The sequence below is a fragment of the Motacilla alba genome, chromosome 2 (assembly GCF_015832195.1).
Source record: "Motacilla alba alba isolate MOTALB_02 chromosome 2, Motacilla_alba_V1.0_pri, whole genome shotgun sequence".
Taxonomy (NCBI): domain Eukaryota; kingdom Metazoa; phylum Chordata; class Aves; order Passeriformes; family Motacillidae; genus Motacilla; species Motacilla alba.
In genome coordinates, this window is record NC_052017.1 from 34,768,501 (window position 1) to 34,794,509 (window position 26,009).

The 26,009-nt window shown below is 40.0% G+C and overlaps 2 protein-coding genes across 9 annotated transcripts in view; one reads left to right on the forward strand and one right to left on the reverse strand.

Annotated features, from left to right (window-relative positions):
• Positions 1 to 14,124, forward strand: part of BTD (biotinidase) — a 45,484-nt gene extending 31,360 nt beyond the window's left edge. For 2 of the 5 annotated variants that reach the window (XM_038128793.1, XM_038128794.1), the window contains 4 exons: positions 972 to 1,045; positions 4,254 to 4,488; positions 6,011 to 6,160; positions 7,536 to 14,124. In XM_038128793.1, coding sequence (XP_037984721.1) covers positions 4,258 to 4,488; positions 6,011 to 6,160; positions 7,536 to 8,720 — 1,566 coding nt within the window. In that variant the 5' untranslated portion in view covers positions 972 to 1,045; positions 4,254 to 4,257 and the 3' untranslated portion in view covers positions 8,721 to 14,124. Of the gene's footprint in view, positions 1 to 2; positions 131 to 360; positions 492 to 971; positions 1,046 to 4,253; positions 4,489 to 6,010; positions 6,161 to 7,535 lie in introns of those variants that run through there. The other 3 variants (XM_038128795.1, XM_038128796.1, XM_038128797.1) reach the window with 3 other exon arrangements.
• Positions 14,125 to 14,260: 136 nt separating this feature from the next.
• The window catches only part of ANKRD28 (ankyrin repeat domain 28), a 121,675-nt gene continuing 109,926 nt past the window's right edge, over positions 14,261 to 26,009 (reverse strand). For 3 of the 4 annotated variants that reach the window (XM_038128789.1, XM_038128788.1, XM_038128787.1), the window contains exons 27-28: positions 23,674 to 23,765; positions 14,261 to 18,569 (exon numbers count right to left, since the gene is read on the reverse strand). In XM_038128789.1, coding sequence (XP_037984717.1) covers positions 18,283 to 18,569; positions 23,674 to 23,765 — 379 coding nt within the window. In that variant the 3' untranslated portion in view covers positions 14,261 to 18,282. Of the gene's footprint in view, positions 18,570 to 20,239; positions 20,345 to 23,673; positions 23,766 to 26,009 lie in introns of all 4 variants that reach the window. The other variant, XR_005255912.1, reaches the window with a different exon arrangement.

The window sequence follows — 26,009 nt, forward strand, 5'->3', positions numbered from 1 at the left end:
GACACACCTCTGACCCCGCTGGCGGGCGGCGCGGGACGGAGATCGGATTCGTTTCCTATTGGCCAGCGCGGGCAGCCAATCAGAGGCCGCGAGGCGCCGGCCTTGCAGCGTGAGGCTCGCGGCGCGCGGGGTCGGGCCCCGGCCGGCTGTTCCCGGAGCGGGCCGGGAGCGGGCCGGGAGGGAGGGAGGGAGGGATCGAGGGATCGCTGCAGGCCCTGCCGCGGCTCCGCTGGCCTCCGTGAGCCGCAGGGCCGCCCGGTACCCGGGGCAGCCGCCCCCGAGCGCTCCGGCTGTGTGGGGCTGGTCAGAGGCGGCGAAGGCGCAGCGGGCAAAGTCCGGGGTTGTGTGAGGCGCCGGTGCCCGGCGCTGGCGCGCAGCCGGAGAAGCGCCGGGGGAGTGCGAGGCGCCCTCCCAAAATCCCGGCTGAGGGATGGCGCAGGGCCCTCTGTCCGGCTCTGCCCGTCCCGGCACGCGCCGCTGAAGGGACACAGGTGACAGCTTGTCCTGGCCTCACGGTCCCGCTTGTCCGTGCCACCGCCCGGTTTGTCCAGCCAAACCACTGATGATAGCGGCGCTCCGTTCGCCCTCACTCGCCAAACAACAAAACATAGATAACAAAACAAAGATGGCATAGATAGCAGAAACTTTCACAAGGTCTATATTATAAAATACTGTGATATTATGCAGCAAATAAAAGCAGTAGACAGGAGGTATCAGTGGAAAACCCCTTGAATTTCACTATATTTTATGTATTTTTAAAGTATCTTGTATAATATGTAGCAAAATGACAGCAACCTCACAATCCATGGTTATCATTCAGCCTAAAAAACACTATTTTTTCATAGCCACTTGAATATTTGCCTAGTAATCATTACTGTTTATGTTACTATTATTAATGTTTATGTTGCTATTTATGTTACTGTACTGTATGTTAGGCATAGCTTAACATGCATTTGCGATTAATCACTCAGGAGGATCCAGACTAGTGCTGTGCTACCTCTGTTATTTCAAGATTCTTCTGAGTGCAGAAGTGTGAAGAAGAAGGGTATGTGCTGCTTTTCTCTGTGTATACATCCAGGTGTGGTGACAGGTGACAAACTTCTAAGCTTCCAAAGTTGTTGAAAAGCGAGTGACTGGATGCTTTACTTCACAACACACTGAGATCAGATGGTTCTGAAATGGTGAATAAGAAAACAGGCTGCAGTGTGACTGGGGAGAAAACTTGGCTTCCAAACTTGGACACCAGTCTTTTTACCGTTTGTGGGGAGCTACAGCTGGAATATTGTGACTGCATGACAGTAATACTGCTGTGAAATATTTATATTTGGGTGACATGATCCTGCTGAAGCTTGTCTGTCAGGCAGAAGACCACATAAATCACAAGAAAGGGACATAAAAAGAGATAAAATTGTAAAGCATTTCAGGTAATGAAAATTTAAAGTCGTGGCTCGGGTGAGGTGACAGCTGTGTATATCCTAAGCAAATTAACTTCTCTTCAAGGAAAAGATTTATGAGATGGTGTGATATCTTCCAGTAGTAAATACATCCAGAGTGTGGCAGAGACATATTTGGAATCTCAACAGCCTAAGGGCTGAGTAAACCCTATTGGTATCCTTATTTTGGCTGGAAAGTTTAATACATCCAAGCCCAGCCTTGGGGCTTGTTATGGCTCTGTGTTAGAAGCAATCCATGAAAGAGCAGAGTCCTGTTGTTTAAGCTGTCAGACAGGGAAAAGGCTTTAGGGAGCACTCCCACAAGTGCTCAGCCATCATCTATAGGACTGGCAGAAATCACAACCCAGGGCTGGACTCAGAGGAATTAATTTAGTTATTTTAGTTGCCCCAGGTTCAGCCAGATGGGGTTGTGTAGTTGCTTGTTCAGTGCTAAACCTCTTGTGCATTTAAATGAGTTAAAGGTTCAGATTAGTACTTCGGAGTGTTTCTGACACCAGGAAATGAAATGAGGTAGAAAAATAAGACCTCTCCAACCATGTTTATAAAATGCAACATTTTGTAGAGGCTCATTACCTGTTAATTTTTTTAAATTATGTGTTTGGATTTTAAAAAGGCAATTTTTCTAACACATAGCAATTCCATCTCATGATCTGAAACTCTCCAACCTTTTTCCATTACCAGTAATGATGAATTCTAATTACATCTTGGTTGACAACTTTATTAAGGAGCAGCTGACTAGAACCCATTCCTGCCCTAAATAGGCATTTTGGCTTTGAAGGGGTGACAAGAAATAGAAAAGAGAGTTTTGTCAGAGCAGTGCAGCACAGCTTGTTTATTTTCAGTATGTTCCTTAACTGTGAGAGGTTTCTCACCCCTGAACTCCCTCCTCCTGCTACTGCTTTATATCTTCACATGTGCTTGGCTATTTCAGTTGCAAAGCTGAGCTGCACAGGACAAGGAGGTCCCAAATCACCCCCCAAAAGTACCAAATGTTTTCCTCAATATCCAGAATAGCAAGGACAGCTTGTCATACATCACTTTTCAAAACTGTTTACATAAATGCAGTATCTTTAATCCATCTGATTACAGAGAGGCCAAGGTTTTATTCTGTTTTCATCACATTTTAAATAAATTTACCCTTGAAGGCATGTATGTATGGACACATTGGCTAATTGAAGCCCAAGGAAAAAGGAATATGTAGTTGAGCTTAGCAGCATTGAACAGCTAAGTTACTCCTGTACCCTTACAAGTGTTATTATTACATGTTAAGACCTTTTGGTTGAGCAAACAATTCTTCTGCCTACCATGGGCACCAAGGTTATAATTTTGCTGTCCTACATAATGCTTTTTCCATTTGCTCATTGTTAGGTACTAAGCAGTTGGTGTTTCGGGAGAAAAAAGCAGTGTTGAGGATTGTTATTAGCTGCTTTTCATCTTGGAATTCAAGCAAAGAGATATTTTCAGTTGCCATTGACTTGACTTTCTTTTTTTAGGTACAAAACTACGTTTAACAGAACATGAATAAAAACAAGACTGTGATTAGTTTAAAATTGATCTTTTTTCGCTGAGCTTTAGAGAAGTCTCTTGATGCACATGTCTGTCAGTCTTTATTTGCTTTGGAAAAATTCAGGGAGCTGTAGGTCACAAAGACTGAAGGGCACTAAGAGTGTTTTGGAATTGTTTTTTCTTGGATACAAGTTCCCAGAGAGCAAATCCAATTAAAAAGTCAGTAACTGAACTTAGAGCTATCAATATATAGCACCAGTAATCTCTCCTGCATGCTCTTTCAACTTCACTGATATTTGAGACTAATTGCTTAATGATACTAGTGATGCTGTGGTGACAGATACAGAATTCTCATGTTGTGAGAATAATTCTGAATAAAAAGGTGTTTCCGTGGTCTTTCTGAAGTGTTGCACAACCACTGACTGTGTCAGTCCTTGTTCTAAGTCCCTTCCTAACTTAGGAAGTCAAAAGGTTACATGGGGAGCCCATATTGCAGAGAGTGCCCCAGCCTTCCAGACTCAATAATTCTTCATTTTTTTTCTAAGAAAAGCTAACTAATGCAAATTTTCTCAATTTTGTGTAGATTTTTTTAAATTTTTTTTTTTTTACTATGAGAGCATTTTTAAACTTACCTATCTGTGTTGCAGATAAGGGAGGAATGCAGATCTGAATTGCACTCAACATTTTTATAAGTGTTCAAAAAAAGCTGCACTGTAGGAGAACTATTTGCCTATTTCATATGTGGAGTTAGAATACAGTCAATTCATAATCCATTAGGAGAGGCATTTTCATGATAAATGCAGAAGTATTGTCTAGTGCAATTCTCTTGGCAATTATCTGTTTCAGTGTTGATAAAATAAGTCCTATTTCTGCTTGACTGCTAAATACAGTCTCCAAGTAATTTTAGGAAATGCTACTTTTAAATACATCTCCCACCACTGAATGGGGGACGAACTGCAATTGTGAGCTGCTTTAAACTTTTCTCAAAGATGTTTTGATATATGGTGAAATAATCATTAAATGAATGTTAATTATAAAGGGAAACCAAGCAAGGAGATCACTAGAACTGTATATGAAGCTTAAATGCTGTTGAACAGGACACAGTTGTTCAAAGAACCAGTGTAGATGGATTTAATGTTTAGAAACAGCATGCGTGTGGTCATCCAGGAACTGAAAAGCACCACACTGCTGAGAGCCTCAGTCACCATCCACACTTAATTGTAAATTTAAATTCCTGGGATGATAATTTTCTCAAGCTCCCCCACCCCCCCTGTCTGGGTTTTTTTCCTCTAGATTTATGGCATTCACCATGGTGGCTCTGTGCTGGAAGCTACCCATCTGCTTTCTCTTCTATCAAGTGGTCTCAGGAAGAGTGAGCAGGGAGGGGCACTACGTGGCAGCCGTGTACGAGCACGAGTCCATCCTGAGCCCGACCCCGGCGGCGCTGGTGGAGCGACGCTCCGCGCTGGAGCTCATGGGCAGGAACCTCGACATCTATGAGCAGCAAGTGCTGGCTGCTGCCAGGCAGGTATGCCCAGCTCCAGGCAGCACTTGTGTGCGCCCTGGGTATATATAGAGGAAGTGCTGTTTGAAGATAATCTTTCACATTTGTGTTCCCCGGCAACTGAAGCCGTATTTATATCCGTAACTATGGTCTGGGTTCTCAGACGATCTGACCTGCCAGCAGCTCTGAAAAAGAAGCAGGCCAATTAGCATCCCGCCTGACTCGGGCTATTCCAAGCTTGGAAAAACACGCCCATTGTTATTTAATATAGGGAAATTAATTTTCTATTTCGGTCTGAATACCTATCTCCTTTCTGTTTTCTTAAATGGAAGGGTTTCCTTGAAAGTTTGTCTTGCTGGCAGCTGTCTTGGGTTTGGTTTTATTCCAGTGCTCTCAATGGAAATTCCTGAATGTTTCTAAAAACTAAAGAAGTCAAATGCTTTGGAAATTAATGTTCTACTTTTAACAACTTTGTGGAACTAAAATTTTCCATTCCTTTCTCCTTCCCACCACGGAATGGTTCTCAGTCTAAATATATTTAGAGGAGAGAGACCAGTATTGCCAGCTGTTCTTAGGCACAGCCCTCTTTCCTCCCCTCCCAAGAAAACCCAGGCTGGTTCCAGTGACAGGAAGCAAGTGCTACTGGCCCTGCACAGAGAAGAACTGACTTGCAATTTTCAGAGATCTGTTGTTCTGGGAGAGAATAATTACTATTTTTATATAATTTGAAAACATAATATGTTTTTTTATGCAGCCCCGCACTCAAGACACATAAATTATCCCAAAGCCATCCCATAGATAACACGTTTGAGCTGACTTTTGAAAACTAATAGGAAGTTGAGTGACTGATGCTGTGTCTGATTTAAGAAGAATTCACCTCACTTTTAGGAACAATTCAGATCTCCCTGAATTTCAGGCAGAGCCTTTGGTGTGGCTACATTTCTGCCGGACTGTGCACTGCTTGCACAGTGAAGCTGTTTCTGAAATCAACACTCCCAGTACCCTGTCCAACCCTATACTATAATGGGATTTAGAGATGTCTCTTTATGCATGTGTCTGTCTGTCTGTATTTGCTTTGGAAAAATTCAGGGAGCTGTAGATCACCCAATACCTAATCAATTAAGTGATGCTGCACCTTTGACAAAGTGTATCTGCAAACATCATAATTCTGATAAAAAAAGACAAGTTTTAACATCATCAGTCTTTAACCCGAATGATGACATTCTCATAACTTGTGTGAAGGGAGGATACCTTTGGTAAGAAATTGGATGCTGTATGCTCTTATTTGCATGCCCTTAAAATAATATCAATTGCATTATTTTTCAAGATAAAAGTATGTGTTAGGTTAAACAGGTTTTCTTTGTACACAGTTACACACCTGCTACATAGTAACACCTACTAAGAAGCTGAAGAAAAGACATCTTCAAGCTACATTATTGGCAAAACAAAATTGGACTATCCTTAACTTTCTTTAGCTCTTTTTACCCATGAGATCCCCCCTTTTCCTTTGCTTTGCCTACAGAAAATGTCTTTGTTTTACATACAGGGGGCACAGATCATTGTTTTTCCTGAAGATGGAATCCATGGCTTCAACTTCACTAGAAGCTCCATTTACCCTTACTTGGATTTCGTTCCATATTCACACTCTGGGAAGTGGAATCCCTGCAGAGAGCCCTATTTGTACAATGACACAGAGGTAAATGTAGGAGTGATGCCTGCAGGGGTGGGATAACTGAATGCTCCAAGTGGGAAATAGTTCAAGTTGGTTTGCTTAGGGAAGAAAGCAGGAAGTTTGACAACTCCTAGTACCAGATTCTGTTTTCATGGATGCTCAAGCTCTGCTGGTTTCATTCCCAGCAGAGGAGGGTTTAGATCCATACATGCAAGGAGATCAGTTGTGTATCAACCATCTGGATTTGTCATCTCCTCTTCCCCAACCTCTGAAATGGTAACTGCTCTCCCGAAAGATCTGTTCTGTGTGGTTTTAGTTTGAACAACATTGTTTTATATAAAACAAGACAGCACTATCTTCCCTTTTGGTGCATTTTCCTTACTTGTCTTTAATGTCTTAATGACACCACAGCATTCTGACTCAGCAATCATTGTTGAATGATTAGCACAAGTAACAGGACTTTCCTGCTACAACGTAATAGAAGTCACGGCTTGGCATGGACCAGGCCTGATTACGTAAGATGTAACGACCTGGATGTTACAAAAATAGTATTGTCACCGACTGTTCTGGACATGAACTGAAAATAACCATGCTCAGTAAATACAGACTGCTAATTCTTCCAGTAATCAATATAATGAAAGAAATCATGCCTGCACCTAGTGAGCAGGATTTGTATGTGAACATGAATCGCAGTTGTAAACAATGATCTCTTTGAATCCTTGTTACCAATGATCATGGCCAAGCAAGCAAGAACTAAGTTTGCCATTCAGATGCTGTTTGGAGACTGCAGTGATGTCAGTCTTTGGTACAGCACTCTATGTTATGGAAGAAATATCCCAGTAACACTGTGGTCTGCAATGTTTTCCATTTCTTTGCTGTAATATGCAAGGTCTATCCCTTTCCATCTCTGCTTCTCTAAGTCATAGGTAGTAATTGCTTTTTAAAAATTTATAGTAAAAACATCCAGGTGCAGATGATCATTATAAGACATTGGCTGTTCTAAAGGCACACACAGATTAGTTGTGCTGCCTTGGCAAAGTTTTCAGTTGACATACAGTGTTTTAAAGCCATTGGTGTGCTCCTAAAAGACACAAGTTTCTAAAAATTAACACCCTTGGAATAGATTTATTTACTTACTTCCTTCTGAGGAAATAAAACTTAGATAATTTTTTTCAGAGCTGTTTTAAAATAAACACCTGAAATAACTTTCTACCTACAAAACTACTGGTTCAAGTAGCTCTTGTCACGAAATTATCAGTGCTCTTAAATTTTACGGATATGGTTTTAAATGTGTTCAATTTTGAATTTCCAAAGTAATATTAAATAAGTCATAGGTGCTTAAGTAAAACTTACTCCACCACTTTCTGAGGCACTCACATTTCTCCCTACTGTGCTGCAGGTCGTTCAGCGCCTGAGCTGCATGGCTCTGAAGAACAAGATATTCCTTGTGGCCAACTTAGGCAGCAAGCAGCCGTGCGAGCGCTCGGACCCGCGGTGCCCGGCGGACGGGAGGTACCAGTTCAACACCAACGTGGCGTTCGCCGCAGACGGCGCGCTGCTGGCCACGTACCGCAAACACAATCTCTACTTCGAGTACGCTTTTGACACCCCTGCAGAGCCAGACTACGCATTCTTTGACACCCCTTTTGCTGGCAAGTTTGGCATGTTCACTTGCTTCGATATACTCTTTTTTGAGCCTGCAGTGAGCCTCATCAGACAATACAATTTGAAGCAAATTGTTTATCCAACTGCCTGGATGAACCAGCTCCCTCTTTTGTCTGCTGTAGAGTTTCAACAAGCTTTTGCAACAGCTTTCAATGTGAATATTTTAGCAGCCAACATCCACCACCCTACCTTGGGCATGACAGGGAGTGGCATATACACTCCAGTCAAATCATTCATCTACCACAACATGGAAAGTTATGGTGGCAAGCTCATAGTAGCAGAAATTCCTGTGATTACTGCAGATTATAAAACCAATTTAGAGAGTAATGAAAGATTTAGAGAGAACTTACATGACTCATGCAGGACTTTTACAAGCACCTCACTGGATGATGAAGTTTGCTTTAAGGAGCAAGAAGAGACTCCTGGCAGAGTATCTGAAAAACGAAAGGAACAGTCACCTCCTTCCTTTTATGCAGAAATGATGTATGACAACTACACTTTTGTTCCATTATGGGGGGAAAAGGGAGAGCTCCAGGTTTGTGCCAATAGCCTTTGTTGTTACTTAGACTATCGGAGAGCTGTAGTAACTGATGAATTATATGCTTTGGGAGTTTTTGATGGGCTCCACACAGTGCATGGCACATACTATGTCCAGGCCTGTGCTTTGGTGAAATGTGGTGGTCTCAGCTTTAGCACTTGTGGACAGGAGGTCACAGATGCCACTGCTCTGATAGATTTCCAGCTATGGGGAAATATGAGCACCCCTTACATCTTTCCTTTGCTGCTGACATCTGGTATTACCTTGGACTTTGCTGATCACATGGGCTGGAAAAACAACCACTATTTCCTCAGCAAAAATAGAACATCTGCTGGCCTCCTGACAGCTGCTCTCTATGGACGATGGTATGAAAAGGACTAGCACAGATAGTTGACTGAGTCAAAAACCAGCTGCCCACATGTTCAGAGTCTGTATCTTAACAGAAATTGTTGAATATCTGTATTTGCTAGAGGTTCAGGTGTGTTTGTCCCATCACTGCCTGATTAGGTCCCACATTTGAAATAATGGCTGTAAGTACAGTCTGTTACCCTGGTAGCTTATGTCCTACCAGGAGTGAAAGAACGGCCTTGCAAAGGTAAAGGCTTGCTGTGATCTGGTGAGATGATTTATACCAGAAAATAACACTTCTCATTTCAACTGAATTTGTTCCTTTTAATTTAATCCTTTGGTTTTTGGGGGTCCTGGCTGAGAATATGGAAATTAATAGAATGGAAAACTACTGCAAGAAAAAAAAAAAACCAAACCAAACAAACAAAAGAAAGGGAAGGAAGACACAAATATTGTGCATAACATGGTCAAGAACATGTGGGTATCCATACTGATGGCTTTTATGTGCTGAAGTTCTGATCTCTGGTTAGGGTGCCATGATTGTTTTTTTCTTAGAGTCAAAAACTTCCAGCTGAAATCATTACCATGGACTGGCCACCCGAGTATCTGTAATCCTCTTACACATTTAACTGAATGTTACAGTTGTAAACATCTACAGAATAGCTAATCTGGGAAACAGGATATCAGTGACTGTGAAAACCTAGACTGCAGCAAGACACAATTCACAAGAAATTATGTTCAAAGAAAACATTAGCATTGAATATCAGTGGCCATGTGATGTACTGTTTGAGTACCTTAACTTTCCTGTTTAAAAGAACAGTTTTAAGGCTGTTTTGACTTTAAGACATCTTACACACTGTTCATGAATTTATTCAAGAGGAGTTATGAAAAGTACATAAAGCTGTGGGACAGCAAGGATTTTGCATCAATGCTTCATGTGCCAGATGGCAGGTTTGTGCTGCTGAGTAAAACACACCATCTTTTTCCATAGTAATAACTAGATTAAGTGTTTTACGGCAGTGAAGAAGCTGGGAAGAGAATATTCAAAGGTTATTAATGTGGGGTTACATTCAGACAAGTTAATGTATTCTCAAGCATTATAATTTTATGGGGTCTTATTGGCTATTTTGACTTCATCTGGGTAATGGCTGTTGAGTAATGGAATAAACACAACTGTTCCTTTGGTGAGTCCTTGTGTTCCAGCTGCTCTGCTACTCAGGCTGAGGAGCAGAGCACAGGAGACAGGAGAGCTCAGAGTCTCCCTTTGTTCTGGTGGTCTGAGTTGGTTCAAACTGAAACCACCACACTTACAAGGATGAGTCCTGAGAGGGGCTCAATCAGCTCCTGCTTCAAATGAACTCACTTTCTGGTTTCAGAAAGCAAAACAACCAAAACATTGCTGAATTTCTACCTTAGGGTTTCTTAGATATTTACACAGAATTAGTGCATAATTATGGAAGATCTTGGGCTCTATCAAACCTTCCTTCTCCAGTCTATATCACTCTGAGTCAGGCCCTTGTTGAACACCACTCTGATACAGCAGCACACCCGGTTTGTTTATCCTGCAGCATATACTGGACAGAAATATGGAGAAGGAAATGTCTGTATCTCATTAGGCATAAACTTGCTGCTATAAAAGTAGGCCATTACACCACAGGGTTATTAAAGATCATTAATTCTTTGGCACCCACACCATGTTCTTGCTGAATGCTGCACAGTTCCAGGACATACAGGGTAGAACAGAAAAGCATTTGCAGTGCTTGTTGGTGCTGCTGCTTCTAGTACCACATGACCAAGTCTGAAAGAATGGAACAAAGAACAACTAGAGATTTCAGCTCTCAGGACCTTCCACTTCAGAGGCTGCAAAACATGCAGCTTCATGCACTAAAATACTCCTTGGGATTTAGTTCCAGAGCAGACCATTATCACAGTAAGTCAGGCTAAACAAATAAATAGCATTACATGTATTTGCTATGCTTAAGGAAAGAAGAGGTACTTATCTGTGAAATACTTGCAAAGTGTGTCCCAAAAAGCTAGTCTAACTGTGGGAATGGTGAAACTGTTAGAACAAGACCTTCTAGCCTTGCTGGAGTTTGATGAGGCACATTCCTGTCTCCTCCCTGAGAAGAGCAGGCAGTATCAGAGGGTGTTCTCATACCTTGCTCCCTTCACCTAAAGCAGCTGCTTCTTGGAAAGAGACACTGGAAAGGTTGAACAGGCAGCACTAGAGACAATGGAATACCAGGAAGTATCTACTCCTACCTCCCACTCTGATCCTTGAGTAACAGCAGATGTGTGTGTCTGACCCGGGGCGACCAGCAGTAACCTGCAACACCCCCACACATTGGTGGCTTCCAGAAGTGTGAGCTGGAGCAGCAATCCCAGCACTGCTCCGTTCCCAAACAAGCCTGCAGTCTTGTGAGTGAAGCTGCTTACCACACGCCGAGGAGGTGTGAGAAGCTGTCAGCAAAGCTGATGTTCACTGGTTACACACTGAAATGCATCCCATCATCTAATGGATGTGAACAGTTTTATATGCCTCCCATCATTCCTGTCTGAGAGTGGAACAAAACCAAACCAGGACACAAGGATTTTTGACATAAAAGAAGTAGAGCTGAAATCTAGAGCAGCTTTGAACCACTCAGTCTGTGGACCAAAGTGAAACCAGGATTTGGGAATTTGTACTGACACTAAAGGAACTTCCTCTCTGAGACAGCAGGGGATGGTGTCTTTAAAGGACACTGCTCCTGGGAAGGATAGCAACCAGAGAAACTCTCTGTCCAGGTAGGAGTAACAGCACACAGGTCCGAGGGGTTGGAAGGTTGCTCGTAAGGGATCTGCTACTTCAGGATTCACAGTGGTTTTTCCAGGTGGATGTTGGGATACTCTCCTTACTGTAAGAGAAACACCAGAAAGCAGATCAAAGGAACAGCTGGAAAACAACCTTGGAGCTGAGCTATCAAGAGGCATGGGAGGAGGCTGAGGTGACACAATCTGCTCAGATCAGAGACCTTCACAAGGCCCAAGGGGGCACAAGCTCCTTGAGGCAGATCTCAGCCAGTGAAATGAAAACCCCAGATATTCACAGGCTGAACTGAATTATCACTCCATCGAGTTTTTAAAAGTCAACAACAAATGAAAATACTTGGGAGAGCCACTGTGCTCTCCTTTTTCCCTGCCCTGGGAGAGCAAGTGTGGGCAACACAGGTCAGGAATCAGAGATAATAATGGAACCCACAGCAAATGAAACAAACTCTTGATAGAAGAGATTAGAAAGGTTGAATTCATTAAGACTTTAATAGATTTTTAAGATTTTTAAGATTTTTAGAAAATTATGCAGACAGTTTGAGTAACAAAGTTTGGCAAGGGACAGGAAATACATGACAGGATACATGAATCACTAGATTTTGCTATAAAACTAATTAAGCTATCTAATCTATTCTTTTAACATAGAACACTTGAGATGTCAGACTTATGTCAGATCCCAGGTACAGAGAAGAAACACTGCAAGTCTGTCCTTTGACAAGACTTCAAAGCAGGTTTTGTTTTGTTCTGTTGTAAACCTGAATAGCAAGAGTTCTGGCTGCATCTATTGCATTTTTAATTAAAAAAAGAAAGATTGTAAGGTGTTTTTTTCCTCTTTAAATATTTAGTGACACCATCAACGTGAAAGTTTGAAAGGCTCTTTAGGTTCTCTATTATTCAAATATGTTTACAGTTACATGGGGGAACACTGCAAGATCTTTCTCCCAACCTCAGCTTGAAAACTGCCAAAACATAGCATTGAATGGAGTAAGCTAAATTTATCCTAATGTAAAATAACACACAGCACACTAGGGAAGCACGGATAAATTTAATACTGCTTTATTCGAAGACAAATAGTGTGCTAAAGAGACTGGGATACCAGGTTGGAAAGAGCTGCAAGAAATCTCCAAGCCCTGTAAGCAGGCACAGTCATCCTTCCCTGTCAGGAAAGTTCGCTTGTGAGATAAGCTGTAGAATTTGAAAATTTTAGTCACGTTTATAACTGATCTTCCCCTGGGAAAGGAAACCAAAAGAGTCTTGTGATCTTGCTGGGCTCTAGATGCCTGAACAACTAACAAAATGCTCTTTCCAAGGCTGCCATTTCAGACCATTTTGCTCTCAGTAGGTCTGAGAGGGAACACGCATCAGGCTGGGAGCCTGGGTGACATTCACCCTGTCCTGCCAGGCATTTCCTTCTCTTGTTAAGCAGTAAAATGAAGGGATTTTGTGATAAGGCTCACAGATTCTCATGAATACAATAACACGATAGTTTCTTAAGAATAGCCAGTTGTTTCATCATTAATGTACAGTGATACCTTCGCACTTAACATTTGAAAACATATGGATATTACAGTGAGAGAAGGACTCCAGGAAAAGCAAAAAGCCAATGCTATCAGCTAACAAAGAGGCCTGTGCTGTGTCTCTTCTCATTTCATAGGCTATGACTGGAAAGAATCCACTAAGATCATGGGAGCCCAACTCCTGGCCCTCCACATGATCACCCCAAGGATCACACCACATTCTCAAGAGCATTTACCACCTCAGGTTTCAGTCTGTAATGTTTGTAGACCGATGTTTTATAAATTCTTATCTTCTCCAATTCAGAGTCACAGCTACACATTCATATACAAAAAAAAAAAAGTTTTCCATCCCAATCAGAATTCTACTCCAACTGTCCTGCCAGCTTCTGCAGCATATTAAAGAGGATTATAAGGAAATCATCACAAATCACTGAGATTACTGCAAGAGGCAATAACTATCAATCTTGGATTTAAGGATTTGTATGAATTGGCTTGACCAGCTTTAAGAATTTAAATACTTACTTTTTCGTGATACTAATATCAATTTTACCAAGTTTGAATTCAGACCTGTGGAAGTTGTGTTACAAGTTTAAACTACTTATGAAGAGATTAAATAAGACCCTTCTCTCTAAAGTCTAGTCAGTCCGATTCCAACAGGACTGGATTATCAGAAATTGCTGTCAGGGGGAATCAATGCTTTTTAACCAAAGGTGTGATGGCATTTCTTTTGTGGATACATACCATCAGCAGAGGCCCAGTGCAAAGCTGTGGGAGATGAGGAAGATCCTCCTGCTGCTCCTGCAGCTGTAGCCAGGGAAGACCATGGAGCTCCCGAGCCTGCCCTGTGGTACACGGAGCCAGAGCACGACCTCCAGTTCTGCAGGAATGCTGCTTCCATAAACATTCACCCTTTTCATTTAGGTTTCAGTTTTTTAAGATGTGAACTTCACTGATCCAAACATGGAATTGAGTAGTACAGGCTCCCTGCAGACATCTAGCACTGTTAAAAATGTTCTCTGATTGTGACAAACTTCTCACAAGTCATGCTAGCCAGTTCTTTGGGCAGTATTCACTGACACCTCCCATCTTTCTACACGCTGATCCTCTCACCCAGTTATTGCAAGATCAACAACAGAAAGATCATTACACTTTTTTTTTTTTTAAAAACCTGTGAGTTACCCAAATACTTGTGTTATCCCATTATCCCCAACCAACTGCATTTACTGCATTTAATGAACATTCTCTCTCTTTTTTTTTTAATAGTAGATATAAATAGTGCATGTTATTCTGGGTTACTACAGTAGTTGCTGTGTTTAAATAGATACAATCTGTGCAAGACAGGAAGGCTAACTCTTCTCAAAACCAGAATTAATTGAGTTGGAGAACCTGTAAACATTATTTTATACTTCTTTTTAGTCATCTTCCCTACAGTTCAGGTCACAGCTTTGGGATCTTTAAATCTACACGGATGTTAAAAGGAGCAAAACTTTGAAGAAATAATTTTTAAATATCAACTTTTTTTTTCAACCAAACATTTGTTAATTCTTTAGCCTGGTAGCCAAAACCAGAACATAGACAAGTCAGAATTTTAAACAAAATAAATTACCAGAAAAAACCCCCCAACAATTGCAACCAATAAAAGTTTTAAAAGTGCCTAGAATAAAAGCTCTGACTGTTCCACATACATTTATACAACTATTTTGGAGACATCTAAGCATGGGAGGGCAACAGAAACTTACAGGAGGAAATACAAAGCAGGACACAGAGATTTTACATGGAATTACACGAAAAATCTCCTCAACTGCGGTAGGGTCACTCTTATGGGAGACACTGATTCTTCATCTTCTCAGCATCCAGCATTTATCCTGCAACGTGACACTCTAAAAGTAACAGCTCAGCCTATGAGGTTAATACTAACTTGGCATTTTCTCCTGCAGAACATTTATCCTGAGAATGGAAAACCCATAAAACATCCAGAAGTCAGAGTACACAGAAAGCTGAGCAGAGCCAGCTGTCCTCATTCCTTAAGTCCATTTGATTTTTTTTCTTCCCCACAACATAAAGGGTTTCTTTTATTCTAATCTATTGCTTCAGTAGTCCAGCCAAGGCACGCTGCTCTCCCTTGATGAAAATCCTATTGATTGTTTGGATAAAGGCTGTAAGAATAGCTGTGCAATATTCATCTGTAGAAAATCAGGAGGATTTCTTTTAGAAAAATGGAGGTTCCAACATAATTTTCTGGAAAGGAAAAGGCCTCCAACGGAGGTATGAACATTTTTTTTAAACCCCTACAAGACACCATCATCATTATTTGCTTTTCAGAGACGAGGAGCCTGCTGTTCCTTGACCTCTCATTAAGAAGCGGTCTCTGAGCACAGCAGCGTGGTCTCTAAACAATTCACATTCCATTTTTGGAATTAGACCATATTCTAATAATAATCTTAATTATCACTTACAAGGCACAATTACTGTCCTACCCATACTGCCAGGTAGTAATAGAGTTTTGGGGTTTTTTTTTTTAACAAATACATGCAAATTGCAAGGTACAGGCTCACTGCATAAACTGCAGTGATGAGACAGATGAGATACACAAATCATGTAAATATGAATTCCAAAGTCGATTTAAGAATTCGTAATTAGAAAAGACAGATATTTAGCTCAAAAAAAGTTCACAAAACTTAAGTTAAAGTAATGCAATTTAATGCAGTGAGAAACTTTTCAAGAGGTGAGTAGCAACAAAATGAAAGGCACAATTTCTGATTTACATAAGGAAACAAACACATTCAACAGCACTGTTTTCTGCATGTCTCTGTATTCCATATCCAAATCTGTGACTTTTCAACAAACCAATGCCATCAGAGCTTTTCCTCCCCTGTCACCCAGCCTCTACTGCACTGTAATTTTCCCAGCAGGACAGGAGTGTCCCCTGCTATAGTTTGTGCCCTATGGCTACAGACACCACACAGGGATAGCAGGTCATCTCCAAGTCAGACAGAGGTCAGCACAGATAACAAAGGCCTATTAATATCATCCTTTCACAGTGCTTTTGAATTAACATCAGACAGTTTCACGAACAGAAACATGCAGCTGTTACCTTTTAAATAACTGAGACACCACTTGGCGTTCTCATCAGGTTTCCACAAGCATTTGAGGAAAGAATGGGTCCACGTTGCTTCAGCCTTTGAATTCAAATGGTTGCAGTGAATCCCAAGACGGGCCCATGTGAATCTTGTGAGCGCTGCCCGTGGCACAAACAAACACCGCTGCCACAAGCCGCACACGTGCGAGATTCAGAGGGAAGAGAGCACAGAGACTGCCACCTCCCTGAAGTCCTCTAGCTCTGCTCACAGATAAACAACAAACACAGGCACAGATGGTTAAGAAAGCAGTATTTATAAGGAAGCCTAAAGGAATAATGAAGTAATATTTAAAACTACTTTAAGTAGCTCACCTTCGCTTTAGAATTAAAATGATGGCAAAGGCTTAGTGAAGATTTTATAAACTCCAGCAGTTCGACAAGAGACTTTGTCATTATAGTACATACAAATAAATTATTCATTAGTAGAACTCACATTTGGGTTTTATTATACTCTGTAAAATATACAGGAATCTTGAAGTACTGAAAGAGTGCCGGTAAATACAGTATTCAAGCAGTCACTATTTCTATGTACATGCTCATTAATTCTTCAAAAACCCCACAAAATTATCAAATAGATCAAAATATTGTCCCATGTTTCCACACTATGTTCAGAAAAGCAGCTGTTAATTTACAATATCAAAGATTTCCAGTTTCACAATACAAAAAAAGGATAAAAATGAAATTGGAATCAGTTTGTAGTAATTTATTTGTACTTTGTCAGGACACGCAAGGATTCCTTGCATGTACATAAACAAATTCACTTGAAAAGTAACAGTTATAGTTAAAGCAGAGCCAAATAAAGTAAATTCATATTTAACAGACAAAACTTCAGCTTACTTATGTCAGTTTTTCATTCTTCAGGCAATTAAAAAAATCCACAGTAGTCTGTTATAAATAAAAAAAAATTTGGGCCAGTCTGAACTACGTTACAGGGACCTGTTTCTGCTGTTTATTTTCTAAATGGAGCACAACAAAGATACACAGCTCTTCCCACAGACCAGACACTGTACTTTTTTCTCTAATAGGGAAATATACTTTTAAATTCACCTCCCCTCCTCCCTCCCCCTCTGTAAATCTGGGATTAAAAAAAAAAAAAAAGTGACAGGGATATACAATTTTAATCTTACATACAAATTTATGATGTAAGGATGTAGATAAATTACTGAAAAGAACTCTCAGTCACAACAGGGTTATCAAGACATTTCAATTCAATTTTTATGCAATTTCATAGTTTGCAAGTTACTCATGTATTTTTAAATTAAGAAAAAGTCCATCCAAAACCCAAAAGTTAAAAAAAAATCTGTAACTGTGCAACAATTAGTTCTTCCCTCCCACATCTCCCACCCCTTCCTTCCCTTATTACACTGTACATTTTTCACCCTGACTTCACCTTGTTAGCTGGTTTAATTTTAGTATTATAAAAGTATGACAGATCATTTTCATTTCACCTAAAAGAAAAAGAAAATAAAACTTAAAAGCACATCTGCTTTCTTTTATGGTACATTTAATAGTGTCGGAAGGCTTTCAGATGATTAAAAAAAAAATAAAATTCAACATTTAAACCCAAATCTAAGCTTCTTTTCCAGAAGTAATTAAGGTTTGGTTGAAGTAACTTCTCAAATAACCTATTCCAGTTTTCACAAAAACGTATTTAATTAAAAAAATCTTTAAGTTATTTGGTCCTTTGGCAATTTGCAGCACAAACAATGCCTACTGTACCAAACTCATTTATTGCCTTCAAAATGGTTTTAGGTTTATTGAGAGCATCTGAATCTAGCATCCTTCGTCTTGTTCATTTACACCAAGTTGGGTGCCCAGTCTGCAGGAATTACTCCCGGCACCAGAAACAGAATGGTAGAATACAGTTAAATAAAACAGTTTTGACATTCTTTATTTTTTTTTTTTTTTGCCATGGATTCAAAGTACTTATTCAAGAATTTATACTTCTTCTGCAAAATATGCTCTTAAAAATCTTCCTAGAGTCTCACAGATTTTTTTTATATGTAACCACAATAAAAAAAATCTTCTCAAAGGTGTGTCCTCCTTCTGTATTCAAACAGCAACAGGTTTCTGATAGCACGAGTCTGACCTTCCAGCGTGAGGGTTCACTCAGACCTACAAAAAGTATCTTCTAATAGGTCTCAGAATCTGAGTCATTGAGCTCGTCTTCTTCTGTGTATGGATAGCCACCTTCCCTGCCAATGTTGTTGAAAGTACAGTAGGAGCTGTGGTCACTCCTCATGATTGGCAAGGAATCAAAGGTGACAGTTTTTGAGGTGTTGGTGTAATGATTAATGGCATTGAAGGTGAGGGAGGGCAATGTGCTGCTCGATGAAACAGGCATCATGGTGGCCAGGATGAGAGCCAGGCAATCAGCCACGTCCTTGTTGGGCGCACAGGCCAAAGCCGGCGTGTAACCTACAAACAGAGACAAAACAAAACCTTCATTTAAAATAAAGACAAAGTACAAACTTCTCCAAGTTCATACAATCTTTCAGCTGCAAAAGTATTTTACATTGCTTAGTTCCACACTGTTTAAAAAACAAAAAAATGAAATAAACGCATTATCAATTAGTATTTTTAAACTTCTTGTAACAAAAACAATCTTGAAATTAATGGGCTTTGCAAAAAAGATGAAATTGCTTTGTTAAGCACAGCCAAACACTCTAGGCCTGTGAGAAAAGCCCAGATCTGAAAATGGTGAGGAAGTCACCTGGCTGAGGAGAGACAACTAAAAGCAGCCAACAGGGATAGGTGACAGCATTCACTACAGAGCACAAACCACAGCTCAAACATTTCTTTATCCAGAATCTCCACCACAGCTGTTCATCACAGACAGGTACTTCAGTACCACTGTGCTATCTCAGTAACAAGCTGGCTAAAGGATCAAGGCCGGTCAATTGAAAAGGCAGAGTGCAATTACTTCATTAAAATAGTGTGATATACTTCATTACAATATTCAATAATATAAATTATAAAGCCAATGCCTGACTTTTATTTGCACGGTATCAATTAAGAAATCCAGAGAGGTTTGAGTAAATGCCAGCTGGGTTAGCAGGCTAGAACTTGCAGGGAGACCACCTGGTTGTCCAGCCAAACTTCTGCCAGGCATTGCTGCTCTGACAACCCCCAAATGCAGGAGGTCTCAGGCTGTGGAATGATTTGCAGTCAGGTCACGTAGCTGTGACATCTCTTCTGGGTTTCTGTGGCTCTAATAATCCTCCACCATTGTTCCTTCTGCAGCTTCCCCTTCTCTGTGTACTTGCCTCTATTCATTCAATGTCAAGAAAAATGCTTCAAATTCTCCTCAGCAGAGATCCGTGCACTGCTCCAGTCTCAGGCTTAGCCATTCGGATGGCGCCTGAGGGTGAGTTCTGGCACAGGTCTCCGTGCATCTACAGCACCAAGGGACTGTCCTTGGCGGTGCCACTGGCAGTTCTAAAAGCAGGGCAGTCTCCTAAGTACCACCAGAGATCACAGCTAATTCTGGTGCCAAGAGCAGGACACGTTCCCCTTCCTGGCTCCACCCTGCAGCATCTCTCACTGTGTGGGACAGAAATGCCCACAATGAGCTCGACAGGAAGACTCATTTTCAGGTGCATTTGGGAGTCTGAAGTCCTGCACTACCCCGAAGTCCACAAGTTCAAGGTGTACAACATCCAAGTAAAAAGCACACCAGTAATTTTAATAATAGATGGCTTTAACGCAAAGTGCACGATAGACTTCTACCCAGACTTTAGGAAGGCAGGGAAAACAAGGCAATGCTCATTCTACCAGCAAGTGTTTAAACTACTTCAAAGGAATCATCTTTATTTTAGAAGTAGGTCCAGATCAAGTTTTAGGATAGAGCTCAGGAGCAGTTACTGTATTGTACAGTTGCACACGGGTATTAAACCAGTAAGCACATTATGGAAAATAACTGTAGCTAGAAATTAAGAAAACAGCAAGCAGGGGACAGTCTCGCAGTTGAACTATTTTTCACTCAGGACAGACCTTGTGCTTGATGCTTTGAACAGAGCAAGACAAGAGTCCCTGCCCAAGGAGCACACAATCCAAGGAAACACAGATAAGTCAAGCACAGAACGCACCAGCTGACCATGCGATAGGGCCGTACAGAAGTGCAGCGCAGCGGATGTTTTCATTGTTAGTAAGGTACCACAGCACTTAAACAGCTCAGAGTTAACAGTGACAGTCTGCAGAAGAGATACATTTTGAGAGGATTCAGAAGCAAGGGCCAGGGCTCGCCACACCTGGATCATGACTGCATTTCAGGCATGTAAGGCAGAACAGACGGCTCAGAACTGATACTCAGATGCACACCATTTAATATCTATTGCTGCTGGAGGTTGTATGTAGGTAAGATGACACACAAAGTAAGTTTATTCAAGCTGGTCATATTCAACACCATTCCTTTCAGTAATGTGACTTGATAAAAGTTCAAAGAAGAAAAACAAGCAGTCATCTGCTATTTTAAGGGTTTATTTGTTTGTTTGACCCCCTTCCCCCCTCCCCACTTTTAAAGACTTCTAGGGTCTTGAATACTCATGTTCCTTCTGGAGCAGAGCATCCCAGTTCATCATAAAAAGGTCAATGTAAGGAGTAAACAATCCATTGCTTCTGTTAAAAGTTCTCTGTTCTCCAAATACTGTGTTTATAATTAATATACAACTGTAGGTCTCGAGCTTCTGGCTTTCATAAGCAGAAATGAAATCCCCCAGTTTAATTCCTGCCTTAGACATAGCAAGATGAAGTAACTGCTTACACCACAGAACACTGACATCTGTGTCCTCCACCACATTAACTTATATTAACTCCACTATATCAAATTCAAATTTATAAGAACAAATTGTAATTTTATGTCACTTAACTGCAGAGTGACAATTCATAAGCCAGGGAAACAGCAGATATAAATACTTTCCATTTCCTTTGAAGATAATGTTGGTAAATGAACTGACTCCACTGAAATACTCTCACTCAGCTCTCCTGTTTGTACCCGTGTAAGGCTTCACAGAACAACAATAACAAAATATTTACTATCTTCATTTGTAGATGGGGCAATAGAAGTAGAGTGAGTTGGGGCAGCATCCTTGCACAACAAAAAACAAGGGTCTGCATGATGGACACTGACTTAAGGCTGAGGCTCCCCCCACCCAAATGCAGAGCTGCTCCCTCCCCTGGGGCTTCAAAGCTGCCAGGAAGGCATCTAGAGGAAAATCAGAGAGTTAGTGATGTGGTCAGTGCAATGAAAGTTCTCTAGATCAACAGAATGAGGTATTAACACTGGAAAAGAGATGAGAGTTTGAGGCACAAGTCATCCTAAAACTACTTGCAGAAAAATTCCTTCCAGAAAACTGGACATTTCCAATATAAACTAAAATACAAGGTAAATACTCAGGAAAAAACCCCACTACAAAACAAAACAAAAAAACACTGAGAAGCTGGTAGAGTGACAAAATAAAACTTCATATGGTGTCAAATGAAAGAAAAAGCCAATTATTTCTTTTAAGATGGGCAAATTTGCATTAATAATGTCCAATTCAACAGAATTTTTGTAGATGGAGATGATGGCAGTTTCATCATGACTGGTGCAGAAAAATGAGGAAAAAAAGAAATTTGAAAAAGAACTGATACAGAGCTAAGAATGCAACCCTCATCACAACTGCTTTGGGGAAGTATACTGGAGAGTTAATTTTCTGTTTCAGCTGCATTTAATCTATTAAGAACCAAGAGGATTATTTTTTTTCTATTAGTTCTTAAACAAAAATTATCTCACCATTTTAAGAGATGCTCTATGACAAAAGCAGTGTGACTTCAAATTCAGCATTTTAAAACTCTTATAAACTATTTATAAACTGAAATGCAGGTAACTGGAGCGATGCTGGTTTTTTCCAAAGCTCATGTTTTTCAATAATGATCTGTAGCTCAGATATAGCAGCAGAGGACTCAATTTATACAGTCATAGATACAAATAGAGATTGCTTGCAAAAAGTCAATGTAGTTTTTACAGAAAGGGACAAATGCAAAGACAAAAAGTGGATCATCACTCCATAACAGCTGAGGCTCTGCTGGTTACATGTTCCATATATCAAGACATGTTCCATGTAAAACACTACCACTTTCTAAAACTAAAATTAAACTCCCATATAATCTAATTCTGTATGAAATGCCAATCTTGGCAGATCACTGAACTTATCTGGACTATGTTGAAGTAAGAGAATGTCAGTGCTGTGATCCAAAATATTCCACTGCCTATTTCTTCAGTCAGAAAAAGAATCCATCAAGGCTGCTTGATATATTCTCAAGGCTGTTTAAAATTTTATAAACAAAGCAATTGCTATTAGAAAGAACCACAGTGAGAAAAAATATTAGATAGCGCTCAGACTTACTTTAAAATTTAAAATGTGAGCAGAATTAAAAGGAAGATTTTTTAGATCCCCAGGCTGCCAGGGTATTTTGACACAAATGTTTTCCTCTGTTATGTCAAAGACCCATCCTAACAAGGGACTGGCTGGCTGTATATGAGAAGCCCACAAAACTGCAAATGTCTCCAGTCAGCATATGTGTGATAAGAAGCAAAAATAAAAAAAGGTCTATCTTTCAATCTTTTCATTTGAGGGAGTTTCTTTTAGCGCTTACTCTTGTGCCCTATTTTAGGCAAGGAATGATCTTTAAGTCACCCTTGTCACTGCAAGCAGTGTAACTTGAGAAACATACAGAGAAAGTCACAGTGAACATTAAAAGAGGAAAAACTTTCCAAACTGGAGATATAATTAGAACTATTAATTAGGCACATTGCTTTTGGAATAAAAAATAACAAACAAACCCAAACAAAGTCAAAAAGCAAACAGTCCATTGCCTCACACCTCCCCACATCCCAGGTACTTCTTTCATGGCATAAGTGACAGAGCCTTACACTTTCAAAAGCACAGCTTTAAAGGACCACAGATATCCTACATAAAAATATGTGAATTAGTCAGTAAATCTAATTTTCTTTTGTTTTACAAGATGCAGCATTTATTCTCGTGATAAAGCAGTTACTTCTTACTTCTAAGTGCCAAAAAACTCTGAAGAGCCAGAAGCTTGAGAATAGTAACTGTGAGCTGTAAATCATAGTAGCTTTTAAAAGCTAACACCAATATACCTACTGTGACAAAACGAATAGCAATTCAATCCAGCTTAACAGCTGAAAGTTGTATTTTACTTCGAGCATTATGTTTTTCTGACCATTTTTGGTATGCCAAAGCTAGTGCATTTATAGGTGCATCATAAAACTACTTTTATAGTGCATCATAAAACTACAAATGCAAACCAAACTTTCCTGTGCTGTGACCTGCATCATTCTGAAAGTTTTCACTCTCCCTACTTCTGCTGCTTTGCTAACATGATCCGCCACCAACGCATTTTTTTCTGTGAGGGCAACCTACTGCAAGGCTCATCTGGAGTTTCCAGAGTTACTGCTTTTCAGGGAATTGAGTTTAGAACTACAGTTCCTTACAGGAAAACAAAGTTAGATTTTTCTTACCATTTTCATCTACAGCAAGTACACTTGCTCCCTTCCCTAAAAGCTCTTGAACTACAACCGTTAGTCCGTTTCGAGCAGCAACATGCAGAGGTCTGTGAAGACAAGCAAACTCATATATAAACCTTAGAACAAGTCATGAAGTAAGTCAGGTAGCTTGCATCTAGTTAAATGTAATACTTCTATGTTATTTACACATTATACAAATATTGTAGATGTAATAACTACAATGGGAAACTCAGCAAATCTCTTTTCTTATTGCAAAGAAACTCTAAAATACCAATTGTGAACTTTCTTCTTTCCATGGCAGCACACAGTGAGGAAGCAGCTGCTAGTAAAGATGTGCCTGCTTATGGACTTTATCATGTTAAAAAGTCAGAAACCCTTGGCACCCTACTGCTGATAAATCCCCCACTCAACTGCTGTAACAGATACTGTCACATGCGAGAGTGACTGCATATCACTGCCATCACTCAGTGGAGCTCTAACAGCAGAATAGCAGCCGTTTGCTGCTGCATGTAAATACCCCAAAGAGATGCAGAAGCCCTTCATCAATCTGCCTTCTAGAAACCACTATATTCCATTGTGATTAGAGATGAAAAAATATTTCACAGTACAATGCATGAAGAAAGAAAAGCAGATTACTTTTCAAAACCTCGAACTACTAACCATAAATCAATTTTGTGTTGACTTGCTCTATAAAGGAAAGTGTAGCTTTATCTCAAATATTCTAATTATATCTTTTTCAAATACAACAGTTTTTCAAAATTGGTTCCCACTGGCTTAAATAAAACCTTACTATCACTCAGCAGGAAACAGAATTATCAGCTTACTTCCTTTCTTCTTTATATTGCTCTTCATGCATTCTAAGATTCCTGAAGTTGTTTGAATTAACTATAAGCTGGAAACAAATGCCTTACTTATATATCAGAAATGCAAAAGATACAAACAGGAGCAGCTGTATCTATGGTGCTTACATTAAAGTATTAAAAATGCAAGAACTACCACACCCAACACATATACGGAAAAATGTAATGCAATTAAAATAATTTTAATGTAGAGACCAACAATTTTAATGCTTATCTTGCCACAAAGAAGGACTTTGTTTAAGCTGTTCAGAAAGTCAATTTAGTTATTAAACATTTGCTAAAGCAGTATTATTTAAACAATGGTTAAAACCTTGCAATTTATATAAACACTTTATATAGGTGCAAATGTGTACCTATTTTATCCCATGACATCTCTTGATCTAACTATTTGAGCCAAGGCATGTGGGTGGAATTACATGAGTCTGTGGTAGCATACTTTCCCACATCTGTTCCCATCTCCTGTTTGCTTTTCCCTCTCCCAAGACATCCTTGCTTAAAGCCAGAAATGAGGCAATCAATCCTTTCCTGCTTTCTGGTTATTTCATGCTGCCTGAGGTGCACCGTGGTGAGCAGCAAAAGCAAAGGAAGAATTCTTACTATTTTAACTCCTTAATTCAAGCAGATCTCAGGGCATACTTGGAAGCACTGTATGAGCTTGAATATGGCAAGATTCCAGAAGGGATGTAAGACCAGAATAATATATGAGTTGCTTACAAATTCCAGTGCAAGGTGGTTTTTGGTGGGTTTTTTTGGCTTTTTTTTTTTCCTAAATGGTCTGTGATAGCATTACTGAAGCAGTCCAATAAATCATGTGCATCGCTCAACTACACATTGTGTGTCAAGCATTCCCTGAACACAAATGCATTCTCCGAAAGGAAAAAATGCAGAAGAGTCATTTTAGTAGCCCATCTTGATTGGTATGACATACCATACATTTCAAAGGTTTCCTTCTGATTTAGGCTAACCAAATAGGTTTGAATAGTGTATTCTCCATGATATTTAATAGAAAATAATGTTTCATCCTTGAAACATGAAACAGAAAGCATGCTGAAGAACAAAAGCACACTTCAGGCAGTTTTTTTTTTTAAGTAGCTATCTTTGAAGACAGAGTCTTAGCTTGCCTCAAGTTGTTAAATGAAGTGATTTTTAATTGAATAACTAGATAATTTTTAAAATAGAAAAATCTCAGTTTACAGGTAATCTCAGTGGATTGCAGTAACTCCACACATGAATCACAATAATGTAGTTTTATTTATCGTCCTATTCACCCACAAGAAAAAAAACCAAAACATCCAGAGCCTTAAATATGAGCAAAACACCCTTTGAATTCCAACTTGGTTCAACTCTTGGTATCTATTAACAGTGTAAATTCAATGAGTTTGAAAAAAAAAATCTGAAAAACATTCCTCTTTATGAGCAAGATACACACCAAGAAGTCATCTTTCAAACACCCTCCCTGCTGATACGTAC